Source organism: Aotus nancymaae, unplaced genomic scaffold (assembly GCF_030222135.1).
Source record: "Aotus nancymaae isolate 86718 unplaced genomic scaffold, 86718_ANA_hifiasm-v0.15.2.pri h1tg000028l, whole genome shotgun sequence".
In the NCBI taxonomy this organism is placed as follows: Eukaryota; Metazoa; Chordata; class Mammalia; order Primates; family Aotidae; genus Aotus; species Aotus nancymaae.
In genome coordinates, this window is record NW_026988441.1 from 34,841,036 (window position 1) to 34,859,523 (window position 18,488).

The 18,488-nt window shown below is 53.3% G+C and overlaps 2 protein-coding genes across 6 annotated transcripts in view; one reads left to right on the forward strand and one right to left on the reverse strand.

Moving 5' to 3' along the window:
- Window positions 1–1,560: 1,560 nt before the first annotated feature.
- On the reverse strand, window positions 1,561–10,595 carry RDH8 (retinol dehydrogenase 8). Of its 2 annotated transcripts, XM_012436388.3 has the most exons (6): window positions 10,488–10,595; window positions 6,945–7,103; window positions 5,265–5,444; window positions 4,256–4,349; window positions 3,631–3,814; window positions 1,561–3,535 (listed from the first exon to the last, which is right to left on the reverse strand). In XM_012436388.3, the coding sequence occupies exons 1-6, from the start codon at window positions 10,588–10,590 to the stop codon at window positions 3,320–3,322; spliced, it is 936 nt and encodes a 311-aa protein (XP_012291811.2). In that variant the 5' UTR covers window positions 10,591–10,595; the 3' UTR covers window positions 1,561–3,319. The 2 variants fall into 2 exon arrangements, with proteins under 2 accessions (XP_012291811.2, XP_012291812.2); XM_012436389.2 differs by lacking the exon at window positions 6,945–7,103.
- Window positions 9,746–18,488, forward strand: part of COL5A3 (collagen type V alpha 3 chain) — a 54,079-nt gene continuing 45,336 nt past the window's right edge. For 2 of the 4 annotated variants that reach the window (XM_064381890.1, XM_064381891.1), the window contains exons 1-3: window positions 9,746–9,835; window positions 13,861–13,937; window positions 18,258–18,416. In XM_064381890.1, the coding sequence (XP_064237960.1) occupies window positions 18,281–18,416 (136 nt within the window). In that variant the 5' untranslated portion in view covers window positions 9,746–9,835; window positions 13,861–13,937; window positions 18,258–18,280. Of the gene's footprint in view, window positions 9,836–13,860; window positions 13,938–14,175; window positions 14,383–18,257; window positions 18,417–18,488 lie in introns of those variants that run through there. The other 2 variants (XM_064381889.1, XM_064381892.1) reach the window with 2 other exon arrangements.

Here is an 18,488-nt window from a genome sequence, read left to right on the forward strand (position 1 = left end):
GGCTGACATATGGACATTGGTCCTCCGGGAAGGACGCGAGTTTGATAATGTTCAGGAAAATCATAAATGCATAGATTCTTTGGCCAAATGATGTCATAACGGAAACTCTTGCGCACGTGTGAGAGGATACAAGGCCTGTCACTGCAGTCGTCTGTGTAATAGCAAACATTTGCAGAGACCCAGAGATCTATCAGTAGGGGAAGGGCTGCATGAATTATGTTCATCTACACAGTGGAGTATACTGCAGATCTAAAAAGAGTGAGGATGTCTGCTTGGGCTGATACGGGAAGTCCTCTGGCCGGGCACAGTGGCTCACGCCTGTGATCCCAGCACTTTGGGAGACCGAGGAGGGCGAATCAGTTAGGAACTTGAGACCAGTCTGGCCAACATGGTGCAACCCCATCTCTACTAAAAATACAAATATCAGCCAGGCGTCATGGCAGGTGCCTGTAGTCCTAGTTACTCAGGAGGCTGAAGTAGGAGAATCGCTTGAACCCGGGAAGGCGGAGGTTGCAGTGAGCTGAGATCACGCCACTGCACTCCAGCCTGGGGGACAGAGCGAGACCCTGTCTCAAAAAAGAAAAAAAAAAATCCTCCAAGGTATACACGATGCAAGGTAACAAGTGAAGTTCACATTGATTTATATAGTATGATGCTTTCAGTGAAAAAGTTTTTTTAAAAGTATATATTCAGTTTTTTTGTTTGTGTGTTTTTTGTTTTGAGACAGAGTCTCACTCTGTTACCCAGGCTGGAGTGCAGTGGGGCAATCTCGGCTCACTGCAACCTTCGCCTTCTGGGTTCAAGCAATTCTCCTGCCTCAGCCTCCTGAGTAGCTGGAATTACAGGCACCTACCACCATGCCCAGCTAATTTTTGTATTTTTAGTAGAGATGGGGTTTAGTCATGTTGGCCAGGCTGGTCTCGAACTCCTGACCTCAGTTGATGCACCAGCCTCGGCCTCCCAAAGTGCTGGGATTATAGGCCTGAGTCACCGTGCCTGGCCTATATTCTGTTTGTTTAAACTAAAACTCTCTATGTCTGTTTTAAAAGTGTAAAATACGTGCACTACAAAATTTGCCATTTTTGGCCGGGCTCGGTGGCTTACGCCTGTGACCCCAGCACTTTGGGAGACCAAGGCGGGCAGATCACCCGAGGTTAGGAGTTTGAGACCAGCCTGACCAACATGGAAAAACCCCATCTCTACTAAAAATACAAAAATCAGCTGGGCGTGGTGGCACATGCCTGTATTCCCCAGCCACTCAGGAGGCTGAGGCCGGAGAATCACCTGAACCCGGGAGGCAGAGGTTGCAGTGAGCTGAGATTGTGCCACTGCACTCTAGCCTGGGTGACAGCACGAGACTGTCTCAAAAAAAAAAAAAAAAAGTAACTACCATTTTAACCATTTATAAGTGTACAGATCAGCGGCCTTAGGTACATTCACATTGGGGTGCAACCCTCACCGCTGTCCATCCCCAGAACTTCATCCGCTTCCCAGACCGAAACTCTGTCCCCTTGAAACACAGATTCCCCGTTCCGTCCTCCCTCCGCCCCGGGCGCCCACTGTGTGACTTTCCAGCTCTATGGATTTGACTACTTTAGGCCTCTCAGATAAGTGGAATTTTCTATCTGGTTTATTTCACTCAGCATGGTGTTCTCAGTACTCACCCATGTGTCAGAATTTCCTTCCTTTTTAAGGATATACAAAAGTCTGTTTATCCTTTCATGAGTTTCTGTTTTATTTTTTTCAGACAGAGTCTTGCTCTGCCGCCCCAGCTGGAGTGCAGTGGTGTGATCTTGGCCTCACTGCAACCTCTGCCTCCTGGGTTCAAGTGATTCTCATGCCTCAGCCTCCCTAGTAGCTGGGATTACAGGCGCCTGCCACCACGCCCAGCTGATTTTTGTGTTTTTAGTAGAGAGAGAGTTTCGCTATGTTGGCCAGGCTGATCTCGAACTCCTGGCCTCAAGTGATCTGCCTGCCTCAGCCTCCCAAAGTGCTGGGATTACAGGCGTGAGCCACCGAGCCCGGCTTGCTTGCCGGCTTGCTTTCTCTGTCTTTCTTTCTCTCTCTCTCTTTGGAGCCAGTAGTTCAACTGGCTTTTTAATTTTTTATTTAATTTTAAGAAATTGTGCTTCATTAAATAGTAAATGTAACTATGACTTGTGATTATAAATATATATTTAATGGAAAAAATATACATACATTGCTGGTGTGTGCTCAAATACATTTTGCGGATGGCGTGTGTAACCAGGAGTGTCCCCTTGGTCCACAGAGCTCTGGTGTATGCACGGGGGTGGGGCATGGGAGTTATGAATCATTCCTGTATTCTCAGGCCCAGGATCATGAAGTCATGAGGTTGAATGAGACACGGTATGTCTCATCCTTCAAGGGTCATAACAATGCCTCTTCCTCCAGGAAGCCACCCTTGCTTTCTTTTTTTTTTTTGAGACAGAGTTTCACTCTTGTTACCCAGGCTGGAGTGCAATGGCGCGATCTCGGCTCACCGCAACCTCCGCCTCCTAGGTTCAGGCAATTCTCCTGCCTCAGCCTCCTGAGTAGCTGGGATTACAGGCACGCGCCACCATGCCCAGCTAATTTTTTGTATTTTTAGTAGAGACGGGGTTTCACCATGTTGACCAGGATGGTCTCGATCTCTTGACCTCGTGATCCACCCGCCTCGGCCTCCCAAAGTGCTGGGATTACAGGAGTGAGCCACCGCGCCCGGCCCTAGGTAGGGTTTTTTTGTTTTTGTGCTTTTCTTTTTTGAGACGGAGTTTCACTCGTTGCCCAGGCTGGAGTGCAGTGGTGCAGTCTCGGCTCACTGCAACCTCCGCTTTCCAGGTTCAAGTGATTCTCCTGCCTCAGCCTCCTGAGTAGCTGGGATTAGAGGTGCCTGCTGACATGCCTGGCTAATTTTTTGTATTTTTAGTAGAGACGGGGTTTTGCCATGTTGACCAGGATGGTCTCGATCTCTTGACCTCGTGATCCACCCACCTCGGCCTCCCAAAGTGCTGGGATTACAGGCGTGGGCCACCGCGCCCGGCCTCACCCTTGCTTTCTCAGAGACAGCTGTGGCTTCCTGCTCTGGGCTCCCCAGCCCAAGTTCCCAGGGTCCCTCTCTCTATTCCAACTGTGACCACAGAGGTGTCTATGCATGAAAATTGAGGCCTTTCTGGGGTTCTAGCCACATCCAGGCACTGAGCAGGAGAGGAGGAGTTTGCAGAGTGAATGAACGCATGAAGAGTCTGCCCAGCCTCTGAATTAGACGTGGAATGAAGAGATCTGGTTGTTTAGGGGTGGGGATCGTGGGGCTCTGTTCGGCTCATCTTGGCCGCACCTGGGCTGGGAGGCAGCCGCAGGACAGACATCGGAGGCCGAGGCTGAGGAGGCGCGGACAGCGGAAGAGGAGGCAGTGGGTGGTTCGCACGTACAGGCTGCCGGAGGAGTCCACGGTTTTGAGCATGGTCAGCGGCGAGTAGCGGACGTTGGTCTGTTGGCGCAGGGGTGGTCGAGTCGAGCTGATGACCTTGACAATGGCCTGCAGGGTGGAGCCCCTGAGTGCTGGGACCCAGCGAGGGCCTCTCCCCGACACATATCTGAGCCACATGTTGGGGCTCTGGGCCCCTCACTCACCCGAACCACGTCCTGTGGGCTCTGTCCCACGGAGCGAAACAGCTCCCTGGAGGCTGGGAGGTAGATGTCCCGGAAGTAGTGCAGGGTGTCAGCGTCAGCGCCTGGGAACTCAGCTGTAGTAACCTGTGCCAGAAGCTTCCCCTCAAACTCGGTGACCACGGGGCCTGGCTCCACCAGGGAGATGCTGTGACCGGGCAGGGGTAGTGTGAGTCTGATGGCTCAACCACTCCCTGCCCTATTTTGGCCAATTTTTTTTTTTTTTAAATTGACAAGTCTTACTCTGTTGCCCAGGCCGGAGTGCAGTGGAATGATCATAGCTCACTGCAGCCTCCAGCTCCTGGGCTCAAGTGATCCTCCTCCCTCAGCCTCCCAAGTAGCTGGGACTGCAGGTACACACACCACCACCCTTGGATAATTTTTAAGTTTTTTGTTGAGATGGGGTCTCGCTATGTTGCCCAGGCTGGTCTCAAACTCCTGGCTTCAAGCAATCCTCCCATTTCAGCCTCTCAAAGTGCTGGGATTACAGGTGTGAGCCACTGCACCCAGCTTCATTGCCTTCTCCCCGTTTCGATTCCAACTCCCCAGCACTGCCTCCAACCCCCGCCTGCCCACGTGCCCGCCTCACAAGATGTTGAACTCCAGCAGCTGGATCGCCAAGCTTTCAAAGAATCCCTCCAGGGCGAACTTGGAGGCGGCATAGACATCATTGAAGACGACACCTGTGAGGGTCAGAGGAGGAAACCTCTTTGGGGGTCTGGGAGATGGGCTTTGTGGGTTCAAGTGTGATGGGGTCTTTGGGAGACAGAGCAACGAGGATGTGGGGACCAGGCAGAGCAGATATCTGGTGCCAGGATGATGGCTGTATGGCATTGTGTGATGGGGTCATACGGGGTCAGGACAAGGTTGTTCTCGGGTGCCCCCTCCTTCCAGCTCCACCTGGTCCCAGGAAACTCCCCTATTTCCCTCCATTCTCTAAACCTTTGGGCCACATGGGCATGGAATCCCCTCCATTTTCTCTTCAATGGGATCCTTGTCTTTTTCTCTCTCTCTCTCTTTCTGTCTTTTGTTCTTTCTTTCTTTCTCTCTCTTTCTTTTCCTTCCTTCCTTGTTTGGTGTTGCTCTGTCCTGCAGGCTGGGCTCACAATCACGGCTCACTGCAGCCTTGAACTCCTGGGCTTAAGTGACCCTCCCACTTCAGCCTCCTGAGTAGCTGGACTACAGGCACACACAACCATGCTCGGCTGATTTTTCAGTTTTTTTTTTCTTTTTGGAGACGGAGTCTCGCTCTGTTGTCCAGGCTGGAGTGCAGCTTCCGCCTCCCGAGATCAAGCGATTCTCCTGCCTCAGCCTCCTGAGTAGCTGGGATTACAGGCACGTGCCCACCACATTTGGCTGATTTTTTTGTATTTTAGTAGAAACAGGCTTTCACCATGTTGCCCAGGCTGGTCTCAAACTCCTGAGCTCAGGCAATCCGCCCGTCTCAGCCTCCAAAAATGCTGGGATTATAGGCGTGAACCACCACACCCGGGCTCCAGGCTAATTTAGAATATGATCTAAAACCCACTTGCCATCCTCCCAGTCTGGAGAGGGTCAGACACTGGTGGGATTTCCAGGGGCGGGTCCCCACAGCTCACCCTGCAGCCCCATGACGCTGCTGATGACCACGATGTGGCCCTGCCGCCTCCTCTTCATGCCTGGAAGCACAGCTTTGACCAGACGGACAGATCCGAAAAAGTTGGTGTCAAAGACATTCTGCATGGCATCGAGGCTGAGCCCCTCCAGAGGCCCCACCAGGCCCATTCCGGCATTATTCACTAAGAGAAGAGGCACCAAGGGTTACCTCAAATCCCTCATCCTTCCAGCATCACTTCCAGACACTCCCTGAATCGCCCCATCCCGTACTCCACGTCCACGGTATCTTGCGTGGACAAATATGAAACCTTGGAAACCTCGGTGATCTTTATTTATTTATTTATTGAGACAGAGTCTCGCTTTGTTGCCCAGAGTGAGATGCAATGGCATGATCTTGGCTCACTGCAAACTCCACCTCACGGGTTCAAGCGATTCTCCTGCCTCAGCCTCCCAAGTAGCTGGGGTTACAGGCATGCGCCACCATGCTCGGCTAATTTTTTTGTATTTTTAGTAGAGACAGGGTTTCATCATGTTGGCCAGGCCAGTCTCAAACTTCTGACCTTGTGATCCACCCACCTCAGCCTCCCAAAGTGTTGGGATTACAGGTATGAGCCGCCGCTCCCGGCTGAAACTTTGATGATCTTTAAACACAGTTTAGCATTTGTCATAGGGGATCCTCAGCCCTGGGTGGGAGGAAGGGCTGCTGGGAATAGCATCCCCCTTAATGCATGAACAATTCAATTCCGACCCCAAGTTGCATCAAGACAGCAACACCCACCCTCCTGCGAAGGTTTAGGGACCTTATGACTTATTTCTGCATCATACCGTCTTCCCCGAGTGACTCATCCAAGTAATTTTCCCAACCACGTATGACTTTCTCCGTATGTGAGAATTTCTATTCCATAAAATCAGCCCCACCCAGGCCTCTGTTTGTTACTAGTGTCTCTAATATTTTTATTCTTTAAAAAAATTCATTTTTGGCCAGGTGTGGTGGTACATGCCTGTAATTCCAGCACTCTGGGAGGCCAAGGTGGGCAGATCACTTGAGGTCAGGCGTTTGAGACCAGCCTGGCCAACACAGTGAAACCTCGTCTCTACTAAAAATACAAAAATTAGCTGGACATGGTGGCAGGTGTCTGTAATCTCAGCTACTCTGGAGGTGAGGGAGGAGAATCGCTTGAACCTGAGAGGTGGTAGTTGCAGTGAGCCAAGATCATGCCACTGGACGCAGAGCGAGACTCCGTCTCAAAAAAAAAATTTTGATTTTTGAGACAAGGTCTTGCTCTGTCTCCCAGACTGGTTCTATCATAACTCACTGGAGCCTCAAAGCCCTGGGCTCAAGGGATCCTCCCACCTCGGCCTCCCGAGTAGCTGGGATTAGGCAGGCACCACTATGCCTGGCTAAGTTTTAATTTTTTTTTGTAGAGTCAGAGTCTCATTATTTCGCTCAGGCTGTTCTTGAACTCCTGGGCTCAAGCAATCCTCCTATCTTAGTCTCCCAAAGTGCTAGGGTTACAGGTGTGAGCCACTGCACCCAGCCCCTAATAAATCAATCGCTAGGACCACCTGGTCTACCCCTTCTGTCCGGGTTTAGAGACTGCTGAGGAAGCCAGAGAGCTGGTGCTCAGACCTGGCCATACTGAGGGTCTATACTCAGACCAGGATGGGGCTGTGACTCTCACCCAGCACGTCCACTTCTCCCTGGATGCAGCTGAGACACTGGGCCACCGACTCATCGCTGCACACGTCCAGCTGGGCCACGGTGAGGGTCTGCCCCAGAGCCTCCCCAGCAGCAGCCTCCAGTGTCCCCTTCTTCCTCAGGTCCCTCATGGTGGCCACCACTGGGGGCAGAGAGTAGAGCAGGGACAGACGCTGAGCTCCTCTCCCCTGGGCGAGGGTTTGCGCATTTGTGATCTTGCATGAGAAATCACAGTTTACACACCTACATTTATCACTCAGCCAACAAATGCACACTCACGTACACGCATCTCCACATACCTACATCCATCCTGCCGACCATGAGTTCAACAGACATTTATTGAGCATCTACTATACACTATGCCCTATTCTAGGTGCTGAGGCTATGGCATGAAATAAGCTAAAGTCAGCCGGGCACGGTGGCTCACGCCTGGAATCCCAAAACTTTGGGAGGGCAAGGTGGGAGGGTGGCTCAACTCCAGGAGTTCGAGACCAGCCTGGGCAAGTATAGCGAGATCCCATCTCTACAAAAAATATATATACAAATTAGCCAGGTGTGGTGGGTGGCCCCCACCTGTAGTCCAGGCTACTTGGGAGGCTGCAATGGAAGGATCGCTTGAGCCCAGGAGGTTGAGGGTGCAGTGAGCCAAGATGGAGCCACTGCACTCCAGCCTGGGTGACAGAGTGAGATCCTGACTCAAAAAATGAAAGAATAAGTCCAGGCAAGATGGCTCACGCCTGTAATCCCAGCTCTTTGGGAGGCCTGGGCAGGTGGATCACAAGGTCAAGAAATTGAGACCATCCTGACCAACATGGTGAAACTCCATCTCTACTAAAAATACAAAACTTTGCTAGGTGTGGTGGCATGTGCCTGTAATCCCAGCTACTCGGGAGACTGAGGCAGGCATCCACCCACCACTGGGGGAGGATGAGGCAGGCAGATCATCTGAGGTTCAAGACCAGCCTGACCAATATGGTGAAACTCTATCTCTACTAAAAATACAAAAAAATTAGCTGGGCATGGTGGCAGGCGCCTGTAATCCCAGCTACTCAGGAGGCAGAGGCAGGAGAATTGCTTGAAGCTGGAGGTGGCAGTTGTAGTGAGCCAAGATCATGCCACTGCACTTCAGCCTGGCAACAGAGTGAGACTCGGTCTCAAAAATCAATCAATAAATAAAGTGTCTGCCTTCATGGAATTTATAGCCTAGTAGGTAAGACAATAAAATATATAAACATAAAACAGATTGCCACGAAAAAAATGCATACACACCTATAGCCAACACATGTACATATATAAACACTCAAGTGAATAGCCACAGTTTTTTTAAAAGGAGATTCACTCTTTCACTCTTGTTTCCCAGGCTGGAGTGCAATGGTGCTATCTCGGCTCACTGCAACCTCCGTCTCCCAGGTTCAAGCGATTCCCCTGCCTCACCCTCCTGAGTAGCTGGGATTACAGGCCCCCCCCCACCACACCCAGCTAATTTTTCATATTTTTAATAGAGAGAGGGTTTCACCATATTGGTCAGGCTGGTCTTGAACCTCAGATGATCTGCCCATCTCATTCTCCTCAAGTGCTGGGATTGCAGGCATGAGGGGCCAGAGAACCACAGTGCCTGGCTAAGCTTATGCTCTCTCTCTTTTTTTTTTTAAGACAGAATCTAGCTCTTGTTGCCCAGGCTGGGCAGTGGCACAATCTCAGCTCACTGCAACCTCTGCCTCCCGGTTTAAGCCATTCTCCTGCCTTACCCTCCCAAATAACTGGGATTACAGGCATGTGCCACTATGCCTGGCTAATTTTTGTATTTTTAGTAGAGAAGGGGTTTCACGATGTTGGCCAGGCTGGTCTTGAACTCCTGACCTCAGGTGATCCATCTGCCTCAGCCTCCCAAAGTGCTGGGATTTTAGGAGTGAACCACTGCACCTGGTCTCAAGCTTATGCTCTTAAGTGGGACCTCAGAATATGTACTCTGCACTTACCCCAGCATACATGTCTGATATCCCCCCACGTGTGCACCCATAATCACCCATGAACACTCCTGGGGGCATCTGCATCTTGTCTTTGGGCCAGTGTGATTCGTGGGTAGCAGCCACATGAATGAGGCCACTTGCATCTACATGCGATATAGTGGCAAACATGGATGCAAGGGGTGGGTTCAAATCCTGAGTTCAAATCCCAGCTCTGCCACTTTGCAGCTGAGAGACCTTGAGTTAAGATCTTTGACAGTCTGCGCCTCAGTTTCCTCACTTCTAAAATGGAGCAGGTGGGCACGGTGGCTCATGCCTGTAATCCCAGCACTTCGGGAGGCTGAGGCGGGCAGATCAACTGAAGCCAGGAGTTCGAGACTGGTCTGGCCAACATGGTGAAATCCCATCTACTAAAAATACAAAAAATTAGCCGGGCTTGGTGGCCTGTGCCGGTAGTCCCAGATACTCAGGAGGCTTAGGCATCAAAATCACTTGAGCCTGGGCGGTGGAGGGTGCAGTGAGCCGAGATCACACCACTGCACTCAGCCTGGGCAACAGAATGAGACTCTGACTCAAAACAAACGAACAAATAAATAAATAACAAAATAATAATAAATTGGGGTGGCTGATAGTGCCTGCCTCACAGGCGTGATGTGAGGCTTAAATGACTTCCTGGATACAGGGCACTTAGAATGCAGCCTGGTGCATTGTAAAAGCTCAATCAGCATTAGCCTGCGGCAGGTTCATACACCCATCTGCCTGCCCACAGGGACACACGTTCTTTCCTGCACACTGGCATTCAGGCTCTCACGCTCAAAGCTGCAAGTGTCTCTAAAACAGAGGACAGAGGGCTGGGAGAAGCGGCCCTGCCAACTGGGGCAATGCCCTCACCCCCAGTCGCCTCCTTGTAAGTAACAACCCTTTGCCCACTTTGACTGCAGTGTGCTCCGTCTGGGTCAGGGGTTCTCCTGCTTGGTCAGGATGCAGGTCCCAGGGATTTCTGTCAGAGCCGCAGAGGGGCAAGTGCCTAGAACTAGAAGGCCATCCCTTCAACCCCCAAGGTCAGGAGCACTTAAGAAGCTTATCTCATTAAAAGCAGTAATCTGGGGAGAGGTGGAGGAGTGGGCATCAGGGTAGTAATTATTCCAACCTAGAGAGTGCCCTAGTGAAACCCTTCTAAAAATACCACCCACCTACCCCGCCACTCTCGGCATGCTTTATTTTGTTTCCTAGCACGTATTCCCACCAGATACAGCAACAATTTCATCTGTTTATTGCCCGTCCTCCCTCTCGTACTCCCGCTCTATGACATGCATCCTGAGGGCTGAGATTTTCATCTATTTCATCCCCAGTTGTGTTGCCAGCCTTCAGAACACTCAGAAGGTGCTCAAGAAATATTTGTAGGATGAGGGGATGATTCCTGGAGGGAGAGGAAGACCCCATGCCTGCTGGGTCCTCCCCAAGCCCACAAGCGCAGCTGGAAGGGATAGGTAGGGGAGACAGTGCTGGGGAAGCCATCTGCACCCTGCCGCCTCCTAGTGCCACCCTGCACCTCTTACCCTGGTAGCGCTTCTTGGGGTCATGGGCCAGCTGCACTGCAAGTTCCAGACCAATTCCTGATGAGCAGCCGGAGATCAGTACGGTCCGGGGTGCAGCAGCCATGTTGATCCCCTCCCTGGACGTGTGACCTCTGCCGGGCAGCACCTGACTCTCACCATTCATCCCGGGCTCATCTGCTCCCTCCTAACCCCCTCCCACAGATCCCCTGCAGGGAGAAGCCCCCACCCTCCCCTGGAGACCATCGATTCTGGACTGACCCTGAAGAGGCAGTTAGAGAGAACCTCAAATCTCTGCACCTCGTTTTCTTCATCTGCCCAAAATTTCTTCTCCACACCTTTTATACGCATCACTGGTTTTTGTTTGTTTGTTTTTAAGAGACAGGGTCTTGCTCTGTCACTCAAGCTGCAGTGGCAGCATTATAGCTCACTGCAGCCTCAAGCAATCCTCCCACCTCAGCCTCCAAAGTAGCTGGGGCTACCAGTGCACACTGCCATGCCCAGCTAGTTTTTTTTAATTTTGTTTTAGACATGGGATCTTGCTAAGTTGCCAAGACTGGACTTGAATTCTTGGCCTCAAGCGATCCTCTTTGCCTTGGCCATTTGTAAACTGTTTTCTTATTTTTTTATTTTATTTTATTTTTTGAGACGGAGTCTCACTCTGTTGCTCAGGCTGGAGTGCAGTGGCACAACCTCAACTCACTGCCATCTCTGCCTCCTGGGCTCAGGTGATTCTCCTGCCTCAGCCTCCTGAGCAGCTGGGACTACAGGCGTGCCCCATCATGCCCAGCTAATTTTTTGTATTTTTAGTAGAGACAGGGTTTCACCATATTGGTCAGGCTGGTCTTGAACTCCTGACCTCATGATCTGCCCACCTTGGCCTCCCAAAGTGCTGGGATTACAGGCGTGAGCCACTGCACCCGGCCTGTTTTCTTACTTTTTATTTTTATTATGAGTGTAAATTATTATTTTATTTATTTATTTGAGACAGAATCTTGCTCTTATCATCCAGGCTGGAGTGCAGTGGTGCAATCTCGGCTCACTGCAACCTCTGCCTCCCGGGGTCAAGGGATTCTCCTGTCAGCCTCCCGTGTAGCTGGGACTACAGGGACTTGCCACCACACTCAGCTAACTTCTGTATTTTTAGTAAAGATAAGGTTTCACCATGTTGGACAAGCTGGTCTTGAACTCCTGACCTTAATTGGTTCAGCCGCCTCAGTCTCCCAAAGTGCTGAGATTACAGGGGTGAGCCTCTGAGCCCAGCTGAGTGTAAATTATTTAGTACTGGGAGAGTTTTTGTGAAAGCTGGGGGGAATTAGTGCCTGTATTCTTGGCGAAGAATCTCTGATTGAAGAGAGAGAATGAGAGAAGGTGACAGAGAATGTGGATCCAGAAGTGTGGTTTCATGGAGGGAAGGGGTGCAGAACTGTCAGAAGCAGCAGTTAGACTACAGGAAGAACTTCCAGCAAGGCAGGGCAGGGCAGGGCAGGAATTTTGTGAGAGCCTTTTAGTTGGAGAAGTCTCAGCCTCGGATGTCCCTGGAGAGGGAGGAGGAGGAGCAGTTTACAGAGAGTCCCTCTCCTCCTCCCACCCTGGGGGGGCCCCCCAACTCCTCATCAGGCCTGATGGGGCCCCACCTCCTCCTCTTCAGGGACACAGAGACTCTTTGTCTGGGGAGTCAGAGGCTGAGAGGGAGGCTCTGCCTGCGTCTCACTCTTCCCCTGGGGCAGGGGTGGGGGGAGCAGGGTTCGGGAGCAGTTCAGGGCTCCTCCCTTCCCAGGGGAAGCACCCTCTCATCCTTCGTGTCTGTGCTTGTCCAGTTGCACAAAATCTCTATTTGACCTCCTGGGGGCCTCTTTATGCTGCAGGTGGGGGTCCCAGCACAGCAAGGGGGGCCTCTGCCTCACCCCAAGAATGGCAAGAATTCACCCCTTCCTTCCAGGTAGCTGTGCCCTGCTTTGCGACAGGGCCAGATTCTCACACCCCAGCCCCCGTCGACGCCCTTTTTTTTTTTTTTTTTTTTTTTGAGAGAGAGTCTTGCTCTGTCGCCCAGGCTGGAGTGCAGTGGCAAATCTCAGCTCACTGCAACCTCCACTTCCTGGGTTCAAGTGATCCTCCCGCTTCATCCTCCCAAGTAGCTAGGACCACAGGCGCCAGCCACCACGCCTGGCTAATTTTTGTATTTTTAGTAGAGATGGAGTTCTGTCATGTTGGCCAGACTGGTCTCTAACGCCTGGACTCAAGTGACCTGGCTGCTTTGACCTCTCAAAGTGCTGGGATTATAGGCATGAGCCACTGTGCCCAGCTCAGACTCCCCTATTTGGTGGGGATTTGGGATTGGGGTCCAGGCATCCATTTGGAGGCCTGGCTCGGGGTCAGGGGAGATGAGGGTTATAGATGGAGATGAGATCCTTTATTTGAGAAATCAAGAATTTGGGGGAAAGTGAAAACTGTGTTCTGGGATCTGTGGTGAGAATTTGGGGCCAGGATACATGACTCGGGGATTTGAGTGGAGAGATGAAAATTTGGGATAAGTCTGGGGACACCACTTGGGATCTGGACGAGGTTTGAGGTGGGATGAGGACCCCTTAGGGACCTGAAGAAAGGCTTTGGGGCTGAGGCTGGTACCTCCTATTTTGCAGCTAAGGGACTGAGGATAAAGCAGGTAGGTGAGAGTTCGGGGTGAGGGTGGGACCCCACTTGGGGGTCTGAGGACTTGGGGCCAGGTGGGGTGGTTCATACATGTAATTCCAGCCTTTTGGGAGGGCAAGGCTGGAGGATCGCTTAAGGTCAGAAGTTCAAGACCGGCCAGGGCTGCATAGCAAGACCCCAGTCTCTACAAAATGCTTTTTTTTTTTTTCCTGAACACGGAGTTTCGCTCTTGTTGCCCAGGCTGGAGTGCAATGGCATGATCTCAGCTCACTGCAACCTTCACCTCCCAGGTTCAAGTGATTCTCCTGCTTCAGCCTCCCGAGTAGCTGGGATTACAGGCACGTGCTGCCACACCTGGCTAGTTTTGTACTTTTTAGTAGACACAGGGGTTTCTTCTTGTTGGTCAGGCTGGTCTCGAACGCCCGACCTTAGGTGATCCACCCGCCTCGGCCTCCCAAAGTGTTAGGATTATAGGCGTTAGCCACTGCGCCCGGCAAAAATGTATTTTTTAATTAGCTGGGTGTGGTAGTGTGTGCCTGTGGTCCCTTCTCAGGAGGTTGAAGCAGGAGGATGGCTTGAACCCAGGAGTTGGAGGCTGCAGTGAGCTATGATTGCACCACTGCACTCCAGCCTGGGTGACAGAGCAAGACTCTTCCTCCAAAATAAAATGTAAAAATAAAATTTAAAAGATTTGGTATAAAGCTGCGCCTCCCCCTAATTCTAGGGCCTGCATGGAGGCTGAAGGTTTGAATGAGGCTAAGGTCTGCTTTGAGGGGATTTCCTAGGCAGAAAAGGTCTGAGGTAAGTAAGACTGGAACCCTCGAACTCTAGGGCTGGGTGGGAGTGACCCTTCTCCTCCTCTATGGGGTGGGGCAGGAACAACCCAGCTCCTGGCGCTGGGCTCCACCCCAGCCGGCCAATCAGCGCTCAGCACCGTTTCCCGACTTCCCAGTCCAGCTGTCAGCGGCCCTCCTCCAACGAGCCCCGCCTGGCCGGGCTCTGGAGCGCAGGGCGAGGCCGGGGCGGGGTCTCGGGCAGCAGTTTCCCGCGGACCCCGAGAGGAGCGGCCGCCGCAAGTGACTGCACCGAGCCCGAGGAGTCGCCGCGCCTCGCTGCCGCCCCGTCCGGTCCCCGGCCTTGCCCGTGGGCTCCGCCGGGATGGGGAACCGCCGGGGCCTGGGCCAGCCGCGGGCCGGTCTCTGCCTGCTCCTGGCCGCGCTGCAGCTTCTGCCCGGGACGCAGGCTGGTGAGCCGGGAGGAAAGAGATGGGACCCAGGGTGCACCACTCAGAGAGGCCCTAAAAGAGCGAGGGGCGGAGGGGCGTAGAGGGTGAGGGCGTGCGTGCTGTGTGCGGCCCCGGTGTGATGTGGGCGCCTGAGTGGGTGTGACAGCTCGGGGGTGGGGGTGGGGATGTGTGACTGCGTTTTCGGGCGGGCGCGTGGGAATGCATGCATTGTGCAGGTGCGTGCGTGTGTGCATGTGTGTAGCCATGTGTGTGCATTTGGAGTGTGTGCTTGCATGGGGGCTTGATGACGATAGTGTGACTATGAGTGGCAGGGCAGTGCCAAGTGCGTGTATTGCTACAGGTGAGTATGCACGTGTGTGCTTGTCTATGTGCTGATTTTCGAGGGTAACCGTGTGTGTGGTTGTGGGTCTGATTGTGTGTCTCTGAGTGCCCCTGTGAGGGGTGTAGTTGTGATTTTGGGGTGCAAATAATTGTCCATGAGGGTGAAGTTGAGTGGGGACGAGTATCCACAGTTTCCTTTGCGTCTCTTTAAATGGCTTCACCCCATTCTCCCTTTTCCTTCTCTGCCCCAAATTGGCGCGCGCCCATCTTCTCCCTCCCTCTTGCCCCCTCCCCCACCCCGAGTTCCCCAGAGCCGCTATCAGCACCATGGACAGGGCCGTGGGGAGGGCGGCGATGAGGGGCGAGGCGGGGCGGGGCGGGGCTCAGGGCGGGGCGGGAGTGGAAGTTGCTCCCCCCCAACCCCAGCTGCTGCAGCCTTGGGTGTTTTTCCCGAGGAGTTTCTCAGGGGCCCCCCAGGGGTCCCGGGGGCCGCCGGATGGGTGAGTCAGCGCTGACGCACGCCCAGCTGCTCGCATCTGGCTGGGCGCCCTGTCCCGCCCCGCAGGATTCAGAGTGGGGGGCCCTCCGAGAGTCAGGGGATGGCGTGACTTCTCAAATGGTGAAGACGAGGCTTCCCTTATCTGAGAGACCCCAGGCTAGGCCCTCCTGGAAATCCCTTTCTAAGGTGAGCTCAGTCTCCCAACACACACACACACACACACACACACACACACACACCACAGCACACTTCTCACTTTGGAGTCTAGGGAGGTGCCTGTACATGTGGTTAGTTCCTGACTGGCCTATGCCCCATTCCCATGCTCACACATCCACAGGGTCGTGCAATCTCACGCTGAATATAAGTCCCCTGGGACATTAGGAATGTGAAACACCGTGTCCAGGCAACCCCCTACAGCCACCCGCCACATGGACCCAGCTTTTATGACCCTCCCACGCGCTCAAATTCTCACACATGCTGCCCCTGGCATCCGAACAAATACGGTCAGCATTCACAACCCATCACCCACTTGCCGACTGGGTCATACTCTCACAGAGCAGCACTCCCTCATCAGCAGTCCGAGGTGTTACAGACTCACCTGCAGGCTCGCTGCAAGCATAGCATGGCCACACATCAAGCAACTGCACGTAATCCCTCCATTAGAAGCCAAACATTTGCACACACTACTGACACCTAGAGAAATGACATGATCAGCCATTCTCTGCCTGGCCCATTCAGACTCACCCGCGCTGTTACAATCTCATGCACATACACATATTTGCACACACACTCATGCTCATATTTGCACATACACCAATGCTGTCTCACCTGCATACCTGAGGGGGGTTCCCAGTCATGCCCTGACCCAGTCCCTGCCTCTGTCCCTCCACATCCCAGACCCCACCCAGCATCTCCCTAAGGGCCCTGACCAGCACAGGGGAGAGTGGCAGGAGGCAGACTGGGCCCCCGACAGACGCCCCCCCCACACCCTGTCCCTGTAGGCAGGACTCAATGCTGCTTGTGTGCCTTTTTGTCATGAAGCCAGCTATGAAAAGAAAGGGCAGTCAGTTTCTGAAAGGTCATTCCAGAAGGGGCACAAGTTTCAAGCAGGAGATCTTTGAGTTGGATGCCGGGAAGGACTTTCTTAATGTAAATGAATGGTAGTTGAGGGAAGACCCTCTTTCCCCTGCAGAGGGGCTGGGGTCTGGGGTCAGGGGAGGGCCTCCAGGCTAGGTGAGGTCGTTGATCTCAATCCTCCCCCTGGGTCCCAGCCTGAGATGGTGCAGCTGGGATGATTGTTCCGTGGGGGAGTGACTCTTGTGGTCAGCAGAGCCTGGGAGCCCAGATCTCAGCCCCAGGGGGCTCCAACCCAGATTTCTCTTAATGACAGCCCAGCCACAAAACAGGCAATTAGAGATGGGGGCTGGGGTGATGGGTTGGGGAAGGAAAGTGGAGAGAGAGAGAGAGACTCAGAAAAGAGAGAGAATGAAAGACAGACTTGGACACACATAAAGGCCTGGAAAGACAGGCACAGAGAGTGGGACAGCGAGAGGGTGGGTAGGGATGGAGAGAGAAGGAGATTGGAGGCAAGAGAAAACAGAGGCTGAAACAGGCCTCCAAGGAGTCTGGAAAATGAGGGTTCTGACCTAGGAAGAATGGGAATGGGGTCCTTCATCCAAGCCCCTGCCTCCCCAACGTCTTGTACCACTGCCCCCCCTCCCCAGCTCCCCGTGGTGAGATCAGCAGAGCCACCCCCAGGAGTGAGGTCATGGCAGATTCGGCAGAATCCAGCTTCTGCCAAGAGGCTGGGGCAGGGGGTCAGTGGGACAGTTTGCTGAGGGTGGGGGGAGGGGGGTCAGGCAGGGGCTTGGGGCCCAGGGGAAGCCCCCACCCGCCCCTGCCCCAGCCATGTGGTTCCACTTAGCACTGGCTGGGCTGCCTGCCGGGGTGGGGCTGGTAGCATGGCCTAGATTAGGAACTGTTGGACCAGACCGGTCCTCTCATTAGCTGGGATGAAAGAGGGAGAGGGTCAGAGAGGGGAGGCCTGAAGGTTATCAGAGACAACTTGTCAGAAGGAGGTCAGAGAGATGAAATACAGAGGTTACAGGTCAGATGGAGGAGATCTGAATAGGTAGTAAGAGAAGGTCGGGGGTAGTCAGAGGGAGGAGGTCAGAGGGGAGCGTAAGAGTGAGGAGGTTGGAAGCAAATGTCAGAGAGAGGATGTCAGAGGGGAAAATCAGAGGGGAGGAGGTCGGAGGAGAAAGTCAGAGGGAGGAGGTCAGAGATGAGGCTCAGAGGGAGGAGGTCAAAGTGGAAAATCAGAGAGAGGAGGTCGGAAGAGAATGTCAGAGGGAGGAAGTCAGAAGGAAAAATTAGAGGGGAGGAGATCAGAGGGGAAAGTCAGAGGGAGGAGGTTAGGGTCAGGCAGAAAAAGGAGATCAGAGGGAACAGGCTGGGGTCAGGCAGAAGATCAGATGGTCAGAGGGGGTAACCAGAAAGAGAAGTTAGTGGGCACAGTCAGAGGAAGAGTGGTCAGGGGAAAGAGCTCCAAAGTGGTCGTAGTCAAAAGGAAGAGGTTGTGGGTGATGGTGGTCAAAGGAGGAGGTTAGAGAGAGGGCGGAGGTGGGGGAAGAAAACACTAGAAGCCCCTCCTCTCCATGCGGGTTTCCCCTGGCAAGGGGGCTCCAGGCCTGGGATGTGGCTCTAGGGAGCCTGTGCGGGGGAGTGGGGAGAGGGGGACAGTTCCACTCTGGGGCTTAGGCCAGGAAGCTTTGATTCATCCCAGAACTAGGTCAACTTTTTTTCTCACCAAAAACCGAGGGGAAAAAAAACCCAGAGTCAACAGGCCGATGAGGTCGGAACATCTGTGGGGTGGTGAGGAGGCGGGGGGTGCTGAGGGCCCGGGCCTGCTCCTTCTTCCTGAGCCACAAACACACGGTGGGGGAAGGGAGGGAGAGTCTGAGCCCCCCCAAAAACCGCTGAGCCTCTATCCTGGAGTCCTGGGCTTGTTCTAGCTGCTTCCCACCTCTGCCCCCTCACCTTCTCTCTGCTGCAGATCCTGTGGATGTGCTGAAGGCCATGGGTGTGCGGGGAGGCCAGGCCGGGGTCCCTGAGGGGCCTGGCTTCTGTCCTCAGAGGACTCCAGAGGGTGACCGGGCATTCAGAGTGGGCCAGGCCAGCACACTCGGCATCCCCACGTGGGAACTCTTTCCAGGTAATTCAGAGTAGAGGGCCTGGGGGTCACCCTGGAGGGAGACACTGCTGAGCCATCTGAGCTGCCCCATTC